This window comes from Coenobita brevimanus, chromosome 98 (genome assembly GCF_032717465.1).
Source record: "Coenobita brevimanus isolate Jiangsu-jjx chromosome 98, ASM3271746v2, whole genome shotgun sequence".
Taxonomy (NCBI): Eukaryota; Metazoa; Arthropoda; class Malacostraca; order Decapoda; family Coenobitidae; genus Coenobita; species Coenobita brevimanus.
The window spans coordinates 1,064,855-1,082,940 of NC_137051.1; the positions used below are offsets into that span (position 1 = coordinate 1,064,855).

Below are 18,086 nucleotides of genomic sequence, written 5' to 3' on the forward strand. Positions count from 1 at the left end.
GAGCGCCCCTCAGGTCTAAAATAACCCCGCTAAAGCCTGCCCGTCAGATGCCCCGCGCCAACTCTGAACCCCCCCCCCCCCCCAAATGTTCTCGCCACTTTCCTCTCCATTTTTTTTTTTTTTTTTTTTTACGTTCGACATACAGCTACCAGGAGCCTCCAAATTTTCGAAACCAAGTGGTGATATTTTAAAACATTAATCAGGGTTTGCTAACCAGAAAGGCAGCAGTATTATCCCCAGTAGTAAATAGGAAACGAAAATAATTGTAAAATGGCATTGTGGAAAGCTTTAGGTGGCGTGTAGGGGGCGACGGGAACCGAGACCTCATTTATAAATTTTCGTAAGCCATGTTTCTCTAACTCGCACAGCTTCCATACACTTCATAAACGGATTGAATAATAAAATGAAAAGAACAAAACATAATTATGTTTCTTATTGCATTCTTAAGTCTTGCTTATCGTACAAATTGGCCGATTCTTTTTGTACCGGTATGCGATCCACGATTTTGCCCCCTAGTGATGCAACCCTCAATCGGCAGACACGAAAATATCCTTAGGTCAGTGCCAGGCCCGTCAGAGATCATTTCTTATCTGTCCACGAGTGATAAATCAGGTGGAATCCCATACACACTCCACTCCCACTGCCTTCTTGTCATTTTTTTTTCCATATCGTTTTACCAATTAAGCTACATGTGGCTTAAAGTTCCTAACCCGAGGACGTCATTAATATATTTTTCGTGGTCAGTCGACTTTATAAAGATGTAGAGGCGGAAGGTAATGAAGGTCAAATCTAACGTCTCTAGATCGAATAGTGGCTGAGCAAAATACTCAGGATGACAAGGATCCATCCATCATCCAATCCTATCGCTCCATAAGAAGCGTAAGAACCCGGGGCTAGACAAGTTGGTCCTGACATTTTGGATGAGTGACCAGCCTCATTCATCCCTGAGTGGCATTACATGAGCAATAAACCCCAATCACACAGATATAAACCTACACAGGCTCAATCCAACTGGAGCACCCTAATTATCCACTAAACCACCAGGTGCCATAATTTGGTTACATGGTTACCACCCAGCACAGTAAATGGTTTCCTGGTGTACAGGAATCCATTTGGCTTGTCAATCAGAGTAAAGTCACCCACAGGCAGAAGAAAGCAGAAAGAATGAAGGAAAGACAGAAGAGGGGGTGTAAAATCACCCGTAGGCCTAAGAAAGAGGAAAGAATGAAGAAAAGAAAGAAGAGGAAGGATGGAAGTGAGGAAAAGGCAGACACCCAAAGCAGCACTACATCGAGTGAGTGGATGGTGAGCACCCCCACCTACCAAAATAACAGGGATACTCAAAAAAAAAAAAAAAAAAAAGCAAGTTGTTCACACTGAGGCGAAGGTGTAACATTAAAAACTATAGCTCCATTGCAATATTATCACTGCTTAACCTAAAAGTTGGATGTTGATTGTAGAGGCATACTATTTGTTACTATGTTGTGATGAGGAGAGGTAGATTGAGGTGGTTTGGACATGTGGAGAGGATGGGGGATGATAGTTGGGTGAGGAAGGTGAGAAGTGTTAATATTGGGGGTGGGGTTATGAGGGGTAGACCGAGAAAGACATGGGACGAGGTCATTAAGTGTGACCTTAGGGTTAAGGGACTGAACAGGGAGGCTGCAATGGATCGTGCAGCATGGAGAGCCACCATTAGGTGACCAAGGCCGACACATGCAAGCATGTTGGAGCCTTTAAAAACGAAAACGAAAACGAAAACAGTACTGTATATTATATATTCATACAATAAAAATGTAAGTAAAACAGCCAACAAGTACAAAACAGCATCAATTTGGACACAACAATATCTAACACATAATGCCTAACATTTAGCTAGGAAAAAATAAAAAAAAATGTTTTTGGTACAGAATACATTTCTTATTCATCTTCACTACCATTCACACCATGACTAGAAAACAAAAGGGATATGGTAGTCAAATGAACAAAGCAGTGGATGGGTGACTGCAGTGTTGCAAGAATATATCCCTACTGTTGCAAGGAATACTGAAAAGTTGGATGTTATATGTTTTGACCGTCATTCTTCACCTTTTCACCCCAGTGAGGTCCTGCTTATTTCATTCTTTGGAAAGACACGTCAGAGTGATGGAAGGCATACCATAACCCCTTCACTACAATATGTGTTTTCTTAGCTAAATAAAATCATCTGGCAGCAGCAACAGCATACTTAAAAATCCATTCTTACATCAAGGAATTAACAATCAACTAAACTGCACTCAAATACACTAATATGAGGACGGAAAGCAAGATACAAACAAGGAGAGTGTATGTGAGTGAGGTGGACAGGGGGAGAGGGAGGGGAAGGCTGAGGATGAGATGGAGAGATGGAGTGGAGGGGTATATGAGAGAGGGGGGGGGGTGAGCTGAGAGCACATGTCCTCAAGCAGCAAATACCAGGATGATGTAGATTTTTCACTGAAGACGAGAATGATTTCAGCACTTTCATTTGTTCCCCCCGATAGCATCACTCTGGCTTCTGAAGAGTTGTCCAACATAGGTCCACCAGAAGCAAATCCAGTACTGGTAACTGTTTATTTTGAAGACACCTACACTGGCAGACTACACTGTCGAGGGCACTGACAACCTACTTTTGAAATAATTCTCTGGAATACGTATGAATGAGCAATGGATGAGCTGCCAAGAACAAACAATGCAGTTGAGGGATGGCACTGAAGTTTTCAGTCAAATATTGGATCCTCTCACCTGAATATTTGGAACTTCAGATTCATCCACCATGAACAGGCTTTACAACAAGAGAACCACACACAGGCAACTGCTGGTCATGACACACAACCAAGAAGAAAGAAATACAGTAAACTCCCTATTATCCACCTCGGCACTACCCGGCACATGATATTATTCAGCACAGCCAATGGCTGAATTAAAATGGTACCCAGCAGTATGCATAAAATCTTTGACACAATCCGGCATGAAGGACCCTTTCTTCAGGCTAAAAGTACATTATTATCCTGCATGGGACAGTTGTTATCAAATATCCAGCCATAATTACAGAAAATGAAAATAAAGAAATACAGTACACAAAAATAATGGAGTTATACTGTACTATAATATGAAAGTGAAGGAGGGAGGGGGGAAGGTGGGATGATGGTTGGTGGGCCTATCAGCTCACAGGGTGTTGGTGGGGAGATGCAGTGGTAGGGAGTATAAGAGTTTTGATTGGCTAAGGCAGGGGAGGGAGAATTCTAATGCAGTTTTCATTGGCTGGCAGCAGGAAGGTGGATGTTCTCTCATTTTCCATTGTATCCCTCTGCCACTATGAGACCGATTATACAAACGAGCCTACATTGCACTTTCTGTCTCTTCTAAAACATTATTACTGTTAAATGGTAATGTTGCAATGGGTTTCCCTCCCAAACCTGGCTGGCTTTCTAGTGTTGCTGTAGCTTTCTGACACGTTGCACTGCTGTCCCCCACCCCCCATTCTCTCACCATGGAATTCCTCACCCTCTTTGCCATTCCTCTCCTCATGCATGGGCTTCTAAGTACAACTTATAGTGTTTTGAAGTCTATATTACTGTACTGTACAAGTGACTGTTGGATTCTGCTAAAGCACCAATGAAAGTGTATTGGAAAGAAAAGTTGATTAAATTGTGTTACTAAACAAGAAGAGCTGATGAAAATGTGTCTATTTCACTATGCAAAATAATCATGCTACAAAGGAATCATTAACACAAAATATAAAATAACTTTGATAACTGTTTCTTCTTTGTCCTTGCTGTTGTTACTTCTTTGTCCTTGCTGCTATGAGATGAAAGTTTTGTTTTGTTCTGTGTGGTGGAGTCATCTGCTAGAATTCTGATCAATAAAAGTACAGTCAGGTGTTCATTGTACAGTACAGTACAGTGAAGCATGCTTCATTTTATTCATTTTTTTTTTTTATGTTTTCATTGTTTATTTTGTGCATTACTGTACAATATTCTCCAATAATGTCATTTACATCATCACTGCCAAGATCATCATCATCATCATCATCACCATCAATATGAAATGTGTTATTCTGTACAGAAAATTACTGTGTACTTCACAGTATATACTGTACAGTATTTCAATATTAGGAACATCTTTTAGCTGTTTTTTGACAATTTATAGTGTTTACAATGCGTGTGTTTATACATTACTGCCAGGAGAAAGACATCGGGTCTCCCGGCTGGGAGGACTTTGATAGTATCCCATCATCAATATGAAACTGCTTCTGTACATAAAATTACAGTGTACTTAACAGTATATTACAGTATTTTATTATTAGGAACATCTATTAACTGTTTTTTGACATTTTAAGGTGTTTTGTAGGGGTTATTGGGTTAAACAGTGGATAAGTGTTGTAGAGTTGTGGATTTAGGGGTCCCTAGGGGAGATTTCTGCATACCCCAGCATTTTGACAGCGTCCAGTAGGCCTTTGGCTCCATTACGCCAGGTCATTGGGAGTTTACCGTATAAAGATGTAACAACTCGACTGTTATAGTTCTGCAAAACTGGAGCAACAGCAACATTATGGACTACCTGCAAGAAATTGCTCAAAACTTAGGATTTTAGGGGTATTACCGGTCTGTTGTGTACTTGGTTGATTATTCTTTTTAAATCTAAACTATGACACAAACTTGGCATTTTACAATTTTAAGTGTATTTTTAAACTCAGGGGATGCTGTGTGCAGGAGGATATTGTCTGGGGGGATTTTGTCCTCAGGGGATATTGTGCACAAGGGGAAACTGTCCTCTGAGAGATACTGTCCTAGAATCTATATATATTTGTGTGTGTGTGTGTGTGTGTGTGTGTGTGTGTGTGTGTGTGTGTTAAATCCCTATCACTAATTATGCTAAATATGTATATACAGTATACACTTAAAATTATGAAGAAAGCACCTGTAAATCTTAAAACATTGTAAAATACTAAATATTACATTCTCGATAGTGGAACTGTAACCCTACATTATAAAAAGATACTAGAAATACAATGACTAAACTGCTAGGATCACGTCACTGTGAAGTCAGACTCAAACATACTCTGAAATAAACTGTCCAATTAAGATGATCAGGGTAAAAGTTTAGATGAAAATATCCATTTCACTGGACCTTGTTCTTAACACATTATTTCTCACAACTAAACTGCATCATGCCTGGCACTGAGAAACAGAATACCCAGGATGTTGCCTAATGAAACCGGTTGTTCTTAACTCAAATTTTACTCAGCCTACACTACTGAAAATGTGCATCAGAATACAGGTTGTATTCTAAATTATTTGGCTTTGAAGATTTTTTTCCACCTCTTCCTTAGTTATTTTATTACAGATTACACCTCAATAACCTCTTGTATGTTACTAATGCAAATTATATCGATATTAAAACAGTACAGTACAGTATCAACAGTATATGAGAGAATGTTGAGGTGTAACATCAAAAATAAATCACTACGGTTGAGATGCTACAAGGACTCCTGTGCCACTTCTAATATGGCGCTATGTCCAAGTCCAACCTCAATGTGGAGATCTTAATACACTACCCTCCACTACAAGTCACTGTTAGCATGTGTGTCACTGCCTTCATCTGTAGCTGGTGGGGTGCAAATAAGCAGTACAGTATCTGCATCAGAGTATGTGCAATTCTAAGTTATGTGTGAAGAGGCCCTAAACCACTACCCTCCACTAATCATCACCTTCTGCTGGCACATTATCTTTTGCTTCATCTACCTCATCAGCTTCATCTGCCTCATCAGCTTCATCTGTCTCTGGTGGGGTAAATATTTGATCCAGATACCAAGGTGGCAGAATGTTGAAGTGGAGGCCAGTCAAGCCTGATGCCCCCGCTGTGGATGTGCTGATGTCTGGCAGGGTAGAGTGGCAGATCGTCTTGAAATCCCTCTCAAACTGGTGAACAGCTGCTGGCTCCTCCTCTACTTTCCTCTTGATGTAACCAAGGACGGTTGACATGAAATTCAAGCACACCTCTGGCTGCCATAATTCCTGCAGACATGTAGCAGATGTTTGATTATTACAAAATATACTTACCATTACCATCATCATCATCACTGTCAAATCCTGGCCTTGTTTTAAAGATGCAGTGGAATATGGTTCATAAAGCAAGAGAAAGCACAAAAAGAGGGAGAACTATCTACAGCATGCCCAGTGAAATGGGTCAGACATTTCCTCACTCACTATTCAAGCACTTGGCACAGTATTGTGGAGTACATTTTCTCATTCATTCATTCATCATCTAATCCAGTATTGTCCCACAAGAAGCACAGAAGCCCAGGGCCAGGCAAGTTGGTCCTGAAATTTAAGATGAGAGTGATCAGGATCACTAATCCAAGTGGCATTATGTGAGCAACAAACCCCAATCACCCCTTGGATATAAACCTGCACAGGTTCAATGTGACTGGAGTGCCTTAATTGTCCACTAAACCACCAGATGCCATAACCTTGTTATATGGTGACCACCCAGCATAGTAAATGGTTTCCTGGTGTACAGGAAACCATTTGGCTTGTCACTCAGTGCAGAGTCACCCACAGACAGAAGGAAGCTCCTTCTTGAAATTGTAAGTACATTTTATGACTATTTTACTATACTGTATATATTGTAAGACTTCTTTTCTCGTATTACACTCACCTTCAGTTTTATCATTTGCTAAAGATTGGTTGATCATATGAAAATCAGCTTTTACTTATGGCTAAAACAACCAAAATGTAACTTACCAATAGCCTATAATCATTATCTAAATCCCAGAAACTACAATGATGTTGATGATACACTAACGAGGATGATGACAAGCAAGACAATGATGAATGATGATCTGATGCAAATATTATACTAATTTTAGACTGCAACAGAGAGTGAGGAGAGGCTATGAACCTTTGTCATATTAGGGATATTATGGGTGCACACAGTCTCCAGCGTGTGCACTATCCCATTGTCATCCCAGCCCCATCATCAACCGAGGGATCCCCAGCGTGGTAATGTTAACCACGACAACAGCAACTATAAAGAATGACTGACGATGATGATGATGACTACAATAACACTGAATGATGAACAATGACAATAATGATGATGATAACGATGACTAAGAATACAATGAATTATTTAAAAAACCATGACAATAACGATGATATAAAAAAATCTGCAAAAGGGAGAGAGAGAGAGAGAGAGGACAGGCTCACCCTTGCCATGTTCGGGATATCATCTGTGGGTACATTCTCCAGTGTGTGCACCATGCCATCATCATTCCTGTACCCCACCACCAGCCGAGGAATCCCAGACAGCTTATTTTCTACCCACCACTGGTTCAGTTTGAATCTGGAACAAGAATATGAGTAGTCATAATCATAAGATTACCCTGAGAAACCTGGTGATAGCCTTTTCAGTTTATTCTTGTAGAGGATTTTATTCAACTTAACAGGGTCCAGAAAACAACAAAAGAGGAAGCATGAAAGAGGGATATATTCAAAAATATCACAAGCACCGTTATTATTAATAGTAATGGACGTGTTCTTAAATATCACTATCAATACTTTATCCATACAAATGACATTGTAAAACAGGTCTGTGTTGAATCACCTTAAAAAGGTAGGAACGGAAGTTGAACAATCAGTTTTTCTGTGATTATTGTATAGTTACTAGAGAAAATAATAATAGGAAAAGTGTATGGTAGGATACTTATAGACAGAGTTAGAGAAAGAACAGAGAAATTAGTTGGAGAAGAACAGGGAGGCTTTAGGAAGGGAAGAGGTTGTGTAGATCAGATATTCATTCTTAGATCTTTAGTGGAAAAGTTTCTAGAGAAGGGAAAGAAGTTGTATGCGGCTTTCATGGATTTGGAGAAAGCATATGACAGGGTGGATAGACAAGGATTGTGGAAAGTGTTAAGAATATATGGAGTAGATGGGAAGTTGTTGAATGCTGTGAAGAGTATGTACGATGGTGCGAAGGCTGCAGTGCGTGTGGATGGTGAACTAAGTGAATTTTTCTCTTTGAGAGTCGGTTTGAAACAGGGATGTGTCATGTCTCCATGGTTGTTCAATCTGTACATGGATGGGGTAATAAAAGAGGTACAAGGTAGGGTAGTGGATGTTGGAGTGGCCCTGGTGAGAGAGGATAGTGTTTGGAAACTCCCTGTACTGTTGTTTGCAGATGATACTGTGTTGTTGAGTGAAGACGAAGGGGAGCTGCAAGGTTTGGTGGATGAGTTTGAGAGAGTGTGTAAGAAACGGAACCTAAAGGTGAATGTAGGGAAGAGTAAAGTAATGGTCTTTGAGAGAGGTGAAGTTAGTGAATGTACAGTGAGGTTGGATGGTGAGGAATTGGAAAATGTGAGTACGTTTAAGTACTGTATTTGGGTAGTGTGATGAGTAAGGATGGAGGTTTGGAGGGTGCAGTGCTTGAAAGGGTACAACAGGGAAGAAAGGTTGCTGGTTCCTTGAAAGCAGTGATAAGAAACAGGGAAGTGAGCATGGAAGTGAAAAAGTTACTACATGACAGTATTGTGATACCAACTCTAACGTACGGAAGTGAAGCTTGGACATTGTTGGAAGGACACAAGTCAAGAGTGAGAGCAGTGGAAATGAGTTATTTAAGAGGAGTCTGTGGAGTCACGTGGAGAGACAGGCTGACGAATGAGGATATAAAGGAGCGTTGTGGTGTGGATGTGGATGTGATAGGAAGCGTTATGAGGAACACACTGAGGTGGTTTGGCCATGTGGAGAGGATGGAGGGTGAAAGACTGACGAACAGAGTGTATGTGAGTGAGGTGGAGGGGGGAAGAGGGAGGGGGAGGCCGAGGATGAGATGGAGGGATGGGGTGGAGAGGTATATGAGAGAGGGGGGTGTGAGTTGGGAGCAGGGCAGTGAAATGGCGGGGGACAGGGCGACTTGGAGGCGATTTGTTTGTGGCCACCCCAAACGGGATTGAGGCGTCTGGCAATAGATAGATAGATAGATACTAGAGAAAAAAAGAATAAAGACAGGCCATATATAACAAGGAATTACTGTATTCTAAATGGATAACATACAACACCTTGGCTGCTTAAAGTATACACAGTACATCCCCACAGTACTCGAGTTCTGAGTACGCGATCCCCTTTGTATGCGAGGACCTATTTTCTTTTTTATTTTAGTGTATTTTTTATTAGTACGCGAATTGAACTCCTTGTAAGTAAGACGGGCAGCGAAGAGTGGCGCAAATCCAGGGGTTACCCCGAGTACATGACATTGCCCCCCCCCCCAAGAAACGATAATGGGTAAAGGTACGCAGCCATATTCTTGTTGGTTTAGTTAAGCCATATCCTTGTTGATTTACCTTGTAAAGCCATTTTCTTGCTTCCTTTTTCTCTCTTTCACTTTCCATGTCCTATCATTCCCCTTCACCACTCACTCTCATCCCCACTCCCACTCTCCCACAGCTTCTCCTCCCCCCTCCCTCCATACTCAACATCTCCCTTTTTCACCATTCCTCCTCTCATCTACTCCCTCTTTACCCCCACTTCCTACCTCCCCCTATCCCTCCATTATCTTAGGTAATATGACTTAGATAGTTTCCCTGTATAGTACAATACTTAGGTCTGAATGGCGTCTCAAGGGTTGCCCATGAAGGGGGGTGCTGCCCATATGTAATTTTTCCCATAAGTTTATATATTAAGAGTATGCGCATTCCTAGTACGCGACGTCCTCTGCCGCCCATATAGGCACGTACTAGGGGGATGTACTGTAACTGCCTCCATATCACCTTGTTCTCTGCTACCAGGCTGCTCACACTCCAAGCCACACCACCATTATTCACATACTTCTCAATTCTATCTCTCCACCTGTTTTACGCTAACTTGGTTGTGGTAGGTGGTGGTGACACTCATCTACTCACTTGATGTAGTGCTGCCTACTTCTTCCTTCACCTTTTATCATTATTATCTTCCAATTTCTCCCATCCTTCCTGTCACTTTCATTAATCTTCTTTCTATTTAAAGCAGCTCTACACTGAGTGACAAACCTACTGGCTTCCTGAAATCCAGGAAACCATTTACAATGCTGGGTGGTAACCACATAACCAAATAACAGGGGTGATGTGGAGCCTAATATGGTGGTTCAAAATGTGGAACCAAACCTCCACACTCCTCCCCACGCCTGGCTGGAATGAGGTGTTGTCTGCCACAAAGAAGCATCCGTTCACTGCATGGGATGGCCCAGCAGGGGTGGTTGCTTGCCTGTGGCTGATTGGTCTGCTTGGCAGAAAGACCAAGGTTACTCAAAAACTCTAACTTTCCCTAAAACTACCATCACCTCATCTTGACTACAGAGCTGTAACAAGAGATTACCACAAGAAGTGATGTGGGTCATGAAAGAGGATGCAGAGCCAAAATATTTTCTTATTCTGCCACTAAGCTACATGAAGGAAGCTGCAAGTGATGCAAATCTAGACCAAGTAAAGGTAAAATGACTAAGGTCAATATTCATACTTCCTGAAGTTCTCCACTCGACGAGGCTCAGGGTCAACCTGTCTGCAGCACTTCACTGTCACAAAGGCACGCAAGTCCCTAAAGTCGTCCTCAAATAATTCTGGATCAGCCCCGTCCACCTCAGGGGCATACATTAGTGAGAAGTTGCCAAGTTTGGTTTGCAAGACACACCTAAATTCTTCATTGGGACACACTCCACTGTCTGGGTCACCTGTAAAGGAAATTGTTGTGTAATGTAATCATAGTCTTCAACCCTCCTACATAATCTCAAAATGCCTCCTTCAAACCATAAAGAGGCAACTCAGATAGCAAGAATAAGAAAATGTATCATGGGGCTGAGGGAATCAACCCCTGCAAGTTTATCCTAATTTACAGTAATAACTGTGGGGAAAAAATTTAATATTTTGTAATACATTCCTGATTTATTATGAGGACTGCCAGTGTTCGGTTAAAAAATAATATGAGTATGAGTCTGAAAAAAAAAAAAAAGTATACAATAGACCCATCAACAGTGTATAAATTGAAATGGACCTCACATCCAGCATCTATACCTTCTAAATTTTACTTCAACTAACAAAGAAAGTATTCTCACAATCTTTACTGTTATTACTATCTTCCAGATGCATTACAATCCCAATCTTTTTTCCCCCTTCAAAGGTGGTGTGGTAAGGTCCAGAAAGCAAGGAAAGGGAAAACACAAAAGGAGAACTATCACCAGCATCCCCAGGAAAAATGGGCCAGACACTCATTCACTCACCATTCAACCCACTGGAATCTTGACTCTTCCTCACAAATCTAGCCATCTGCAAATATTTTTTTCTTACAGATATTTTTCATATTGTTGAACAAAATCATCTGGTGGTAGGAGGGGGGGGGGGAATCAAAGGGTTACAGATATGTGTAAGGGAGTGTCATTGTGAGCAACTGAAAGCCAATGTGCATGGAAATGGATTAAGTGGGTCTGTGGGAGTATATGGGCATGTGTGCATGATGTGTGTGTGTGTATATGTACATGACAGTTTTGAGCAAATGGTTGCTATGAATATAACTCAGTAAAGATATATATTACTGACTCAATCGGATACATTTATGTGAAGCTACAGAATGTGGTGAATGTTTTTGACGTATCTGATTGAGCCAGGATTCTGGGGAATGATGAGTGAATGGAAGTGTGGCCCATTGGACTGGGCAAATCTGGGCTGTCTGGACACTGCTTCTCCTCACCCTGCCCTAGGATGGGAAAGGAGGTCTGGATGACGATGATGATCTATCTATCTATCTATTGCCAGACGCCATAATCCCGTAAGGGGTCGCCACTGACTTTGAGTTATTTGTTTTATGGGGAGGGACACTAACCCTTCACCAACCCACTTTTTGACACGTACGGAGCACGTATAATTTGGTTATGTGGTTACCACCCAGCGCTGTATGTGGTTTCTTGGCTTACAGGAAACCATTTGGCTTGTCACTCAATGTAAAGCCATCTGTAAAGGAAAGAAAAGAAAAGAAAAAAAAAAAAAAAAAAAAAAAAATAAGGGCTAAGGAAGAAGTGGGCAGCACTACATCAAGTGAGTGGATGATGGTCGCCACCACCTACCATTTTACGATGATGATGATGAGATATATAAGGAGGTGAAAGTACAGTCATGGTGAGCATAAGCAAAAATGTGTTTAATGTGAATTTTAGGAAGCATAATATAGGACAAGCACTATACACCAAGTACAGGATAAGGTTTGACCATATGACGAATCACATACCTCCGGTCATGTATTGCTCAAATTTGTGCCCCCACACAGATGCCTTCTCTACTATTGATGGTTGGTTCTTCTCATCCAGCATCTCCTCCTCGTTTCTGTAGTGGATTACATATATCGTCCCTCTGAAACTACACACAAGTTCATCATTAGCATCATCCTACAGTCAGTCCTCACTATAGATCACCTTGGCACCATATAGGGTCACCTTCGGGTGGTGACACGGATATAATTGGGCAACTCCACTCTCCAGTAATACAATCACTCCTCAGTCCCTTTCTTATACCCCAACAGACCTGTGGATGGCCGGGGACACACAACTTCACCTGCAGTCTACCACAATTATGTCCAGATGTGTCTGAGACTGCAAAATACTACTGCTACTACAGGTCAACTTTTTTTTTTTTACAGCAGTTTGTATTAAATCCAAGATAAATTACATCAAAACTGTCTACTTCAGTTCCATTGCTACTTGTAAATCTGATCTGCAAGTTTATCCTAATTTACAGTAATAACTGTGAGGAAAAAATTTAATATTTTGTAATACATTCCTGATTTATTATGAGGACTGCCAGTGTTCGGTTAAAAAATAATATGAGTATGAGTCTGAAAAAAAAAAAAAAGTATACAGTACAATAGACCCATCAACAGTGTATAAACTGAAATGGACCTCACATCCAGCATCTATACCTTCTAAATTTTACTTCAACTAACAAAGAAAGTATTCTCACAATCTTTACTGTTATTACTATCTTCCAGATGCATTCCCAATCTTTTTCTCCCCTTCAAAGGTGGTGTGGTAAGGTCCAGAAAGCAAGGAAAGGGAAAACACAAAAGGAGAACTATCACCAGCATCCCCAGGAAAAATGGGCCAGACACTCACTCACTCACCATTCAACCCACTGGAATCTTGACTCTTCCTCACAAATCTAGCCATCTGCAAATATTTTTTTCTTACAGATATTTTTCATATTGTTGCATTTGCTAGATACTGGTAATCTACATGTCCACTATGCAGTTAGAAGAAGGAGTGCCAAACCATTGCTAAGTGCTCCTTGGATTAAAGACACATAAATCCTCCACTCTAATCACCTCACAAGTAAACATAAATAAACTTTTAAGTAAATAAATAGATAAATAAATAAATAAATACAAAAACTTCCCACATATCCTTCAAAGTGCTAGACACTGGCCAGATTTCTGCTGTCACTGAGTTCATCAGTATCCAGATAAGAATGTGACAGTAGTAACATCACAGCAATGGGGTATTTAAATCTTTCACCAATTCTAGTCTTTTTTTCATTCACAAGGAAATCATACTGTGATTCACCTTCTCTCACACCAAGCATTACTCAAGTTTATGTGGAACACACAAATCCACAGTGCACTAAGTATGCTGTGATAAAACGGTTTTTGATGTATCCTGCAAGGAAATTTTAAAAGGTGTTTAAGACAGCGCTTTTATTGAGAACAGCAAAATACTGCTAAAAATATTGCGGCAGTTACTATACTGTACTTGTATAATTCAACAAATACTCCCACCAATGACTGAAACAGATATCTGGGTGCTGAAGAACTTCATACAATAGTAATCTTTATCGTTATTATTACCATATTTGTTTGTTTTCTCTATTTATGTGTCCAACTCTGGGCAAAGGCTTCAGGGCCTATCCCAAGGCCCAGTAGTCCTCCACACCTCCACATATCACTGCTTGGGCGCTAACACGCACTATCCATACTTAATACATGCTAGGGCTGTCTCATACAGGACTGGTGTACTGGTATTAGAGGGGGTATTTTTACATATCGGTGGGTCTTCTGGTAGATAAGTAAAGCCTGCTTTTATGAAACTCAAATCCTTATACTGTTCCCTGCCGAAGCCAGGATTCGATCCTGGGTCCATTAGAACTGAAGGCCGCCTCCCTACCGATTCAGCTACTGCCTTCCCCATGATTTACAGTACTCTATATAAAAACCAATGCCCCTTCCTAAACCCTCAAGTGCCTGTAAAAACCTGAAATACATTACGCCTTAGCTAAGACTCTCCACTTTTCCTTGGTGTTGTATGGAGTTCTCATCATGCTGGAGAAGCACCGACGCACACCTATGAAGTCCACCTCCAGTCTGTTGACAAAAATTAATCATCGGACTGCTATCTCATTCATACATAGGTGGGGAGGGAATGAGATCCAAATTTTAGGTGTCAGAGGAGGCTTTGTAGCACCTCTTCCTCAGCAATTTAATTTGTGTTTTGCACCTTTACATTCTCTTGCATGCGGTTAATAATGTTCCAGTACTGATACAGTCTAAGGTAGTCTGTATCAGTACCACACAAGAGGATATTCAGGTGTGATGTGCAGAATAAATCAATAAGGGAGAGGTGTTATGAAATCTCCAAAACTACTTCTGATGTGACTTACCAGAAATACCCGGAATTGGCCTCCCAATCCAGTTCCAGTCTGGTTCCAGTCCAATACGTTAATTCTGGCAGATTTAGTTCCGGTTATCTGGTCCGGTCCCATCACTACGACCTACAGGGAGTCCTTGTTATAAGTCACATTTTTTTTTACATTTGGCTTTGCTGCTAAGTCCACACAAATTACAGAAACGCTGTCTTTTAAAGTTCCATTACTATTTGCAATATCTAAAGTTGATGTGTCAGTTTCCCTCACTCTACAGTACCAACTGAATAGCAAAAATGTTGTGATACTTTGGACCACCTCCCTGACTAATAACGAGGACTGCCTGTAACAGTTTCCCACAAATAACAATATATACTAAATAGATGGCAAAAGTTGTGATAGTATGGAACAAATTTTGATAACATTGCCTCTACTTTCCATTCCTTCAATGATTTTATCCAGCTAACCTTGGAGATGATGCCTCCTGATCCAAAAGCCTGTCCTGGTTGCTAAGGATCCACCGCAGGAGGTTTCTGAATGTGTCTTCACTGTTGCCACTGTATTTCTTGTTCTTATCCCAACCTTTATTTAAGTCCATCCTTACCTGAGGAGGGAGACACATCACAACAACACGATTCACACACCTAACAAGACCTATAAAAGGTTTTCATATCTATTTACCTATAGCCAGACATCTTTTCCAAAGAGAGGCTGAGTTGAAAATGGACTTCCAGCCTGAATGGAAGATGAATTTTAATAAAGTCGTAATACAGTTTACCCATGGATAGTGCTTGCATGGAAGCATAGTTCTTGACAAGAGGATGGGGACCCCATCTGGACCATATGTCTTTTATTACAGAGGCCAGAGGGGACAAAAAGTGTATATAAAGCATCATCAACCTGAAAAAGTAAATAATCTCACTCACCTCAATTTCCTCATCCTGGGGCAAGTACTCTGGCTCAACAAACTTAAGCATAGATCGGTCATGGCCAAAGTCCCTGTCCTCATCGACCGAGTAATACCCCACGACCTGTGGCTGCTCCATCAGTGGGGTGGGGCCAAGGTACTCCTGGGGCCAACGCACTCGGAACACATTATCATCTGCCGCAGAACAAATACTGACACGAAACTGAATGGAGGGAACCGACAAGTAACATGATATATATATATATATATATATATAAATGAGCTAAGGTGCTCCTGAGGTCACCACACTTGTAACACATTACCATCTGCAACGAAATAAATAAACTGAAAGCTGGATGAGCCACTAGTCATGTGATGACAGACAACAGGGAACATATTACTGCCTGCCTGAGAAGACATGAATGAAAACTGGATGATGTGGGAGTCACCAGGAGACAAACAATGGGGAATGTTACATTCTCTGTTGCAGAATGAATCACAAAAGCTCAGATGAACTTATATAAAAGTACAGAAAATGGAGAACACATTACCATATAAACATGGGTATAAATGTACAGTATAATTATATCTATACCATATGCATATATATTAGCTATACATTTTTATCATAATGAAAAGGTTCACGAAATGAATCCCTATACTTTTAATAATGAATCCCTTCTACACTTCATGACTGACACATCATAATTATAAATACTCCTGCTAACACCATCATACTAGCTATGGATGCATTACCCCTAGCAAATGATACATGATACTGTATATGGCACTGGCAGGCTTAGTATCAAAGTGGTTTTACATTTCATAGTTGCTAAGAGTTGGCAGCATGTTGGGGCATGGTAAATGGGCTACTGGACTTAAGAAATGGGTGTCAAAGTACCATACATGTAATCCTCATTTTAAATAACTTCATTATTTTACTATTTTGATAATGAAATATGACCTGTTTTCCATTATAATACTGCTTTTTTGTGCTTTTAATACATGAATCATATTTCACTTGCTGAGTTGTATGAAGTTCTTTAAGCAGCATGACACCATTACTCATCTTTAATGATGTAAGTGAAGGGAACTGGGAAATGTGGAAGTGAACCAGCTTGAGAGAAATAACAGAAGTTAGAATGAGAATGGTGGACCTGTCACTTCCTCTATTAAAAAAAAAATAAATAAATAAATAAATAAAAAGGGACAGCATCAGTTCCACCTCACTAAGCATGGATGGTGGTCAGGGAACCTAAAACTCTCATAAAAAATAAATAATAAATAAATAAGATACGAATATGACTAGAAAAAAATTTGAGAAACAAAGACAGGACAACACAATCTTATCTCACATCAGGTCTACAAGCAGAGAAAGCCTCACCCAACTCACCTTCAGGATCAGGAATACTGGTGGAGTCTGAACTGTAGCCCCTCCCACTGCCTCTCCCACCCTGAAATTTATTATGTTCAGTAAATAGTTACCACATACAATACCCATAACACCAAACAGATGCATTCTAAGCAAATGGATGCCTGGTGGTCTAGTGGGTTAAGGTATTCCAAGAGAATATAGCCCTTGACTACATCCAAGAGGTAGTTGACATTGCTCAAAATACTGCTACTCTGACCTAAAATGTTTGGAGTAACAACCCTAACCATAGGCCTCTATGTGCCTAATGGTACAATAATGGACTGTATAAGAAAATGACATCTGCTGTACATCTGATCTTTACTAGGCCCTGTTGCTTTTTATAAAAATAATTATAATAGGCTACATATGGCACTATACTGCTGTGAGTGTGATCCTCTTCTGTATATTCAGCAATCATACCATAAACTAAAGGGCATTAGACTGGCCTATACTGTTATTGCATCATATGCTAAGATATGCATCATATGAATTCTGCTCAATTTAAAAGTTACTGGAAAGTAGTGATGAGAGATCAAGACATATACGAGGTCGCTGGAACATCTAATGTACAAGCTGTCCTGGTGTAGACCATCATAAAAATCTATTATGAAACCTAAAACATTAGTTGTTACCGTAACACTGAGAATTTTTAAGAAAATTAAAAACTATAGGACGGTAATGCAATCTGACAGCACTTGAACTTCCAAGTTTACTTCTATGGGTAAGCATTAAAAGTATAAACAGAATTAAATACGTATGCAAATCGACCAAACATGAATTTTATGTATGCAAACCTTTATATTTAAGGTAACTTTATACAACCCTTCAATAAATGCAGACAAAAAGGATTCTCCCATCCCTGCCCCGACAGTTAAATCTGATCTAATACTTGGGGTACCTTATCGTAAGATCAGGCTAAGTTAGGTAAGCTATGTTATTTCACAATAAAAGAACTAATGGATTTATAACTCACCCTACGGCCTCCCATGAAGCGCCCCCCACTATGATAATACGATGTCATGACGTGACACAAGTCCCTGCTGAAGTCTCACACTCATGTACCGTCAACTCCTTCGAGATGTAATCATGTG

The 18,086-nt window shown here is 40.4% G+C and overlaps 1 protein-coding gene across 2 annotated transcripts; it reads right to left on the reverse strand.

Annotated features, from left to right (window-relative positions):
* Window positions 1-3,621: 3,621 nt before the first annotated feature.
* On the reverse strand, window positions 3,622-18,034 carry LOC145414264 (decapping and exoribonuclease protein-like). Of its 2 annotated transcripts, XM_080283863.1 has the most exons (9): window positions 17,969-17,991; window positions 16,975-17,035; window positions 15,601-15,776; window positions 15,142-15,278; window positions 14,301-14,396; window positions 12,276-12,403; window positions 10,518-10,728; window positions 7,233-7,368; window positions 3,622-6,038 (listed from the first exon to the last, which is right to left on the reverse strand). In XM_080283863.1, exons 1-9 carry the CDS (start codon window positions 17,981-17,983, stop codon window positions 5,721-5,723), a joined length of 1,278 nt encoding a protein of 425 aa, XP_080139989.1. In that variant the 5' UTR covers window positions 17,984-17,991; the 3' UTR covers window positions 3,622-5,720. The 2 variants fall into 2 exon arrangements, with proteins under 2 accessions (XP_080139989.1, XP_080139990.1); XM_080283864.1 differs by lacking the exon at window positions 16,975-17,035 and having other exon boundaries at window positions 17,969-18,034.
* Between the last annotated feature and the right edge of the window lie 52 nt (window positions 18,035-18,086).

Excerpts from the sequence above, each read along its gene's own strand:
- LOC145414264 (XM_080283863.1), bottom strand. Across the intron at positions 15,777-16,974 it reads CAGTATTCCTGATCCTGAAG|ATGATAATGTGTTCCGAGTG; the intron begins GTGAGTTGGGTG and ends GTTCTGCGGCAG. Across the intron at positions 6,039-7,232 it reads ATATCCCGAACATGGCAAGG|GAATTATGGCAGCCAGAGGT; the intron begins GTGAGCCTGTCC and ends ACATGTCTGCAG.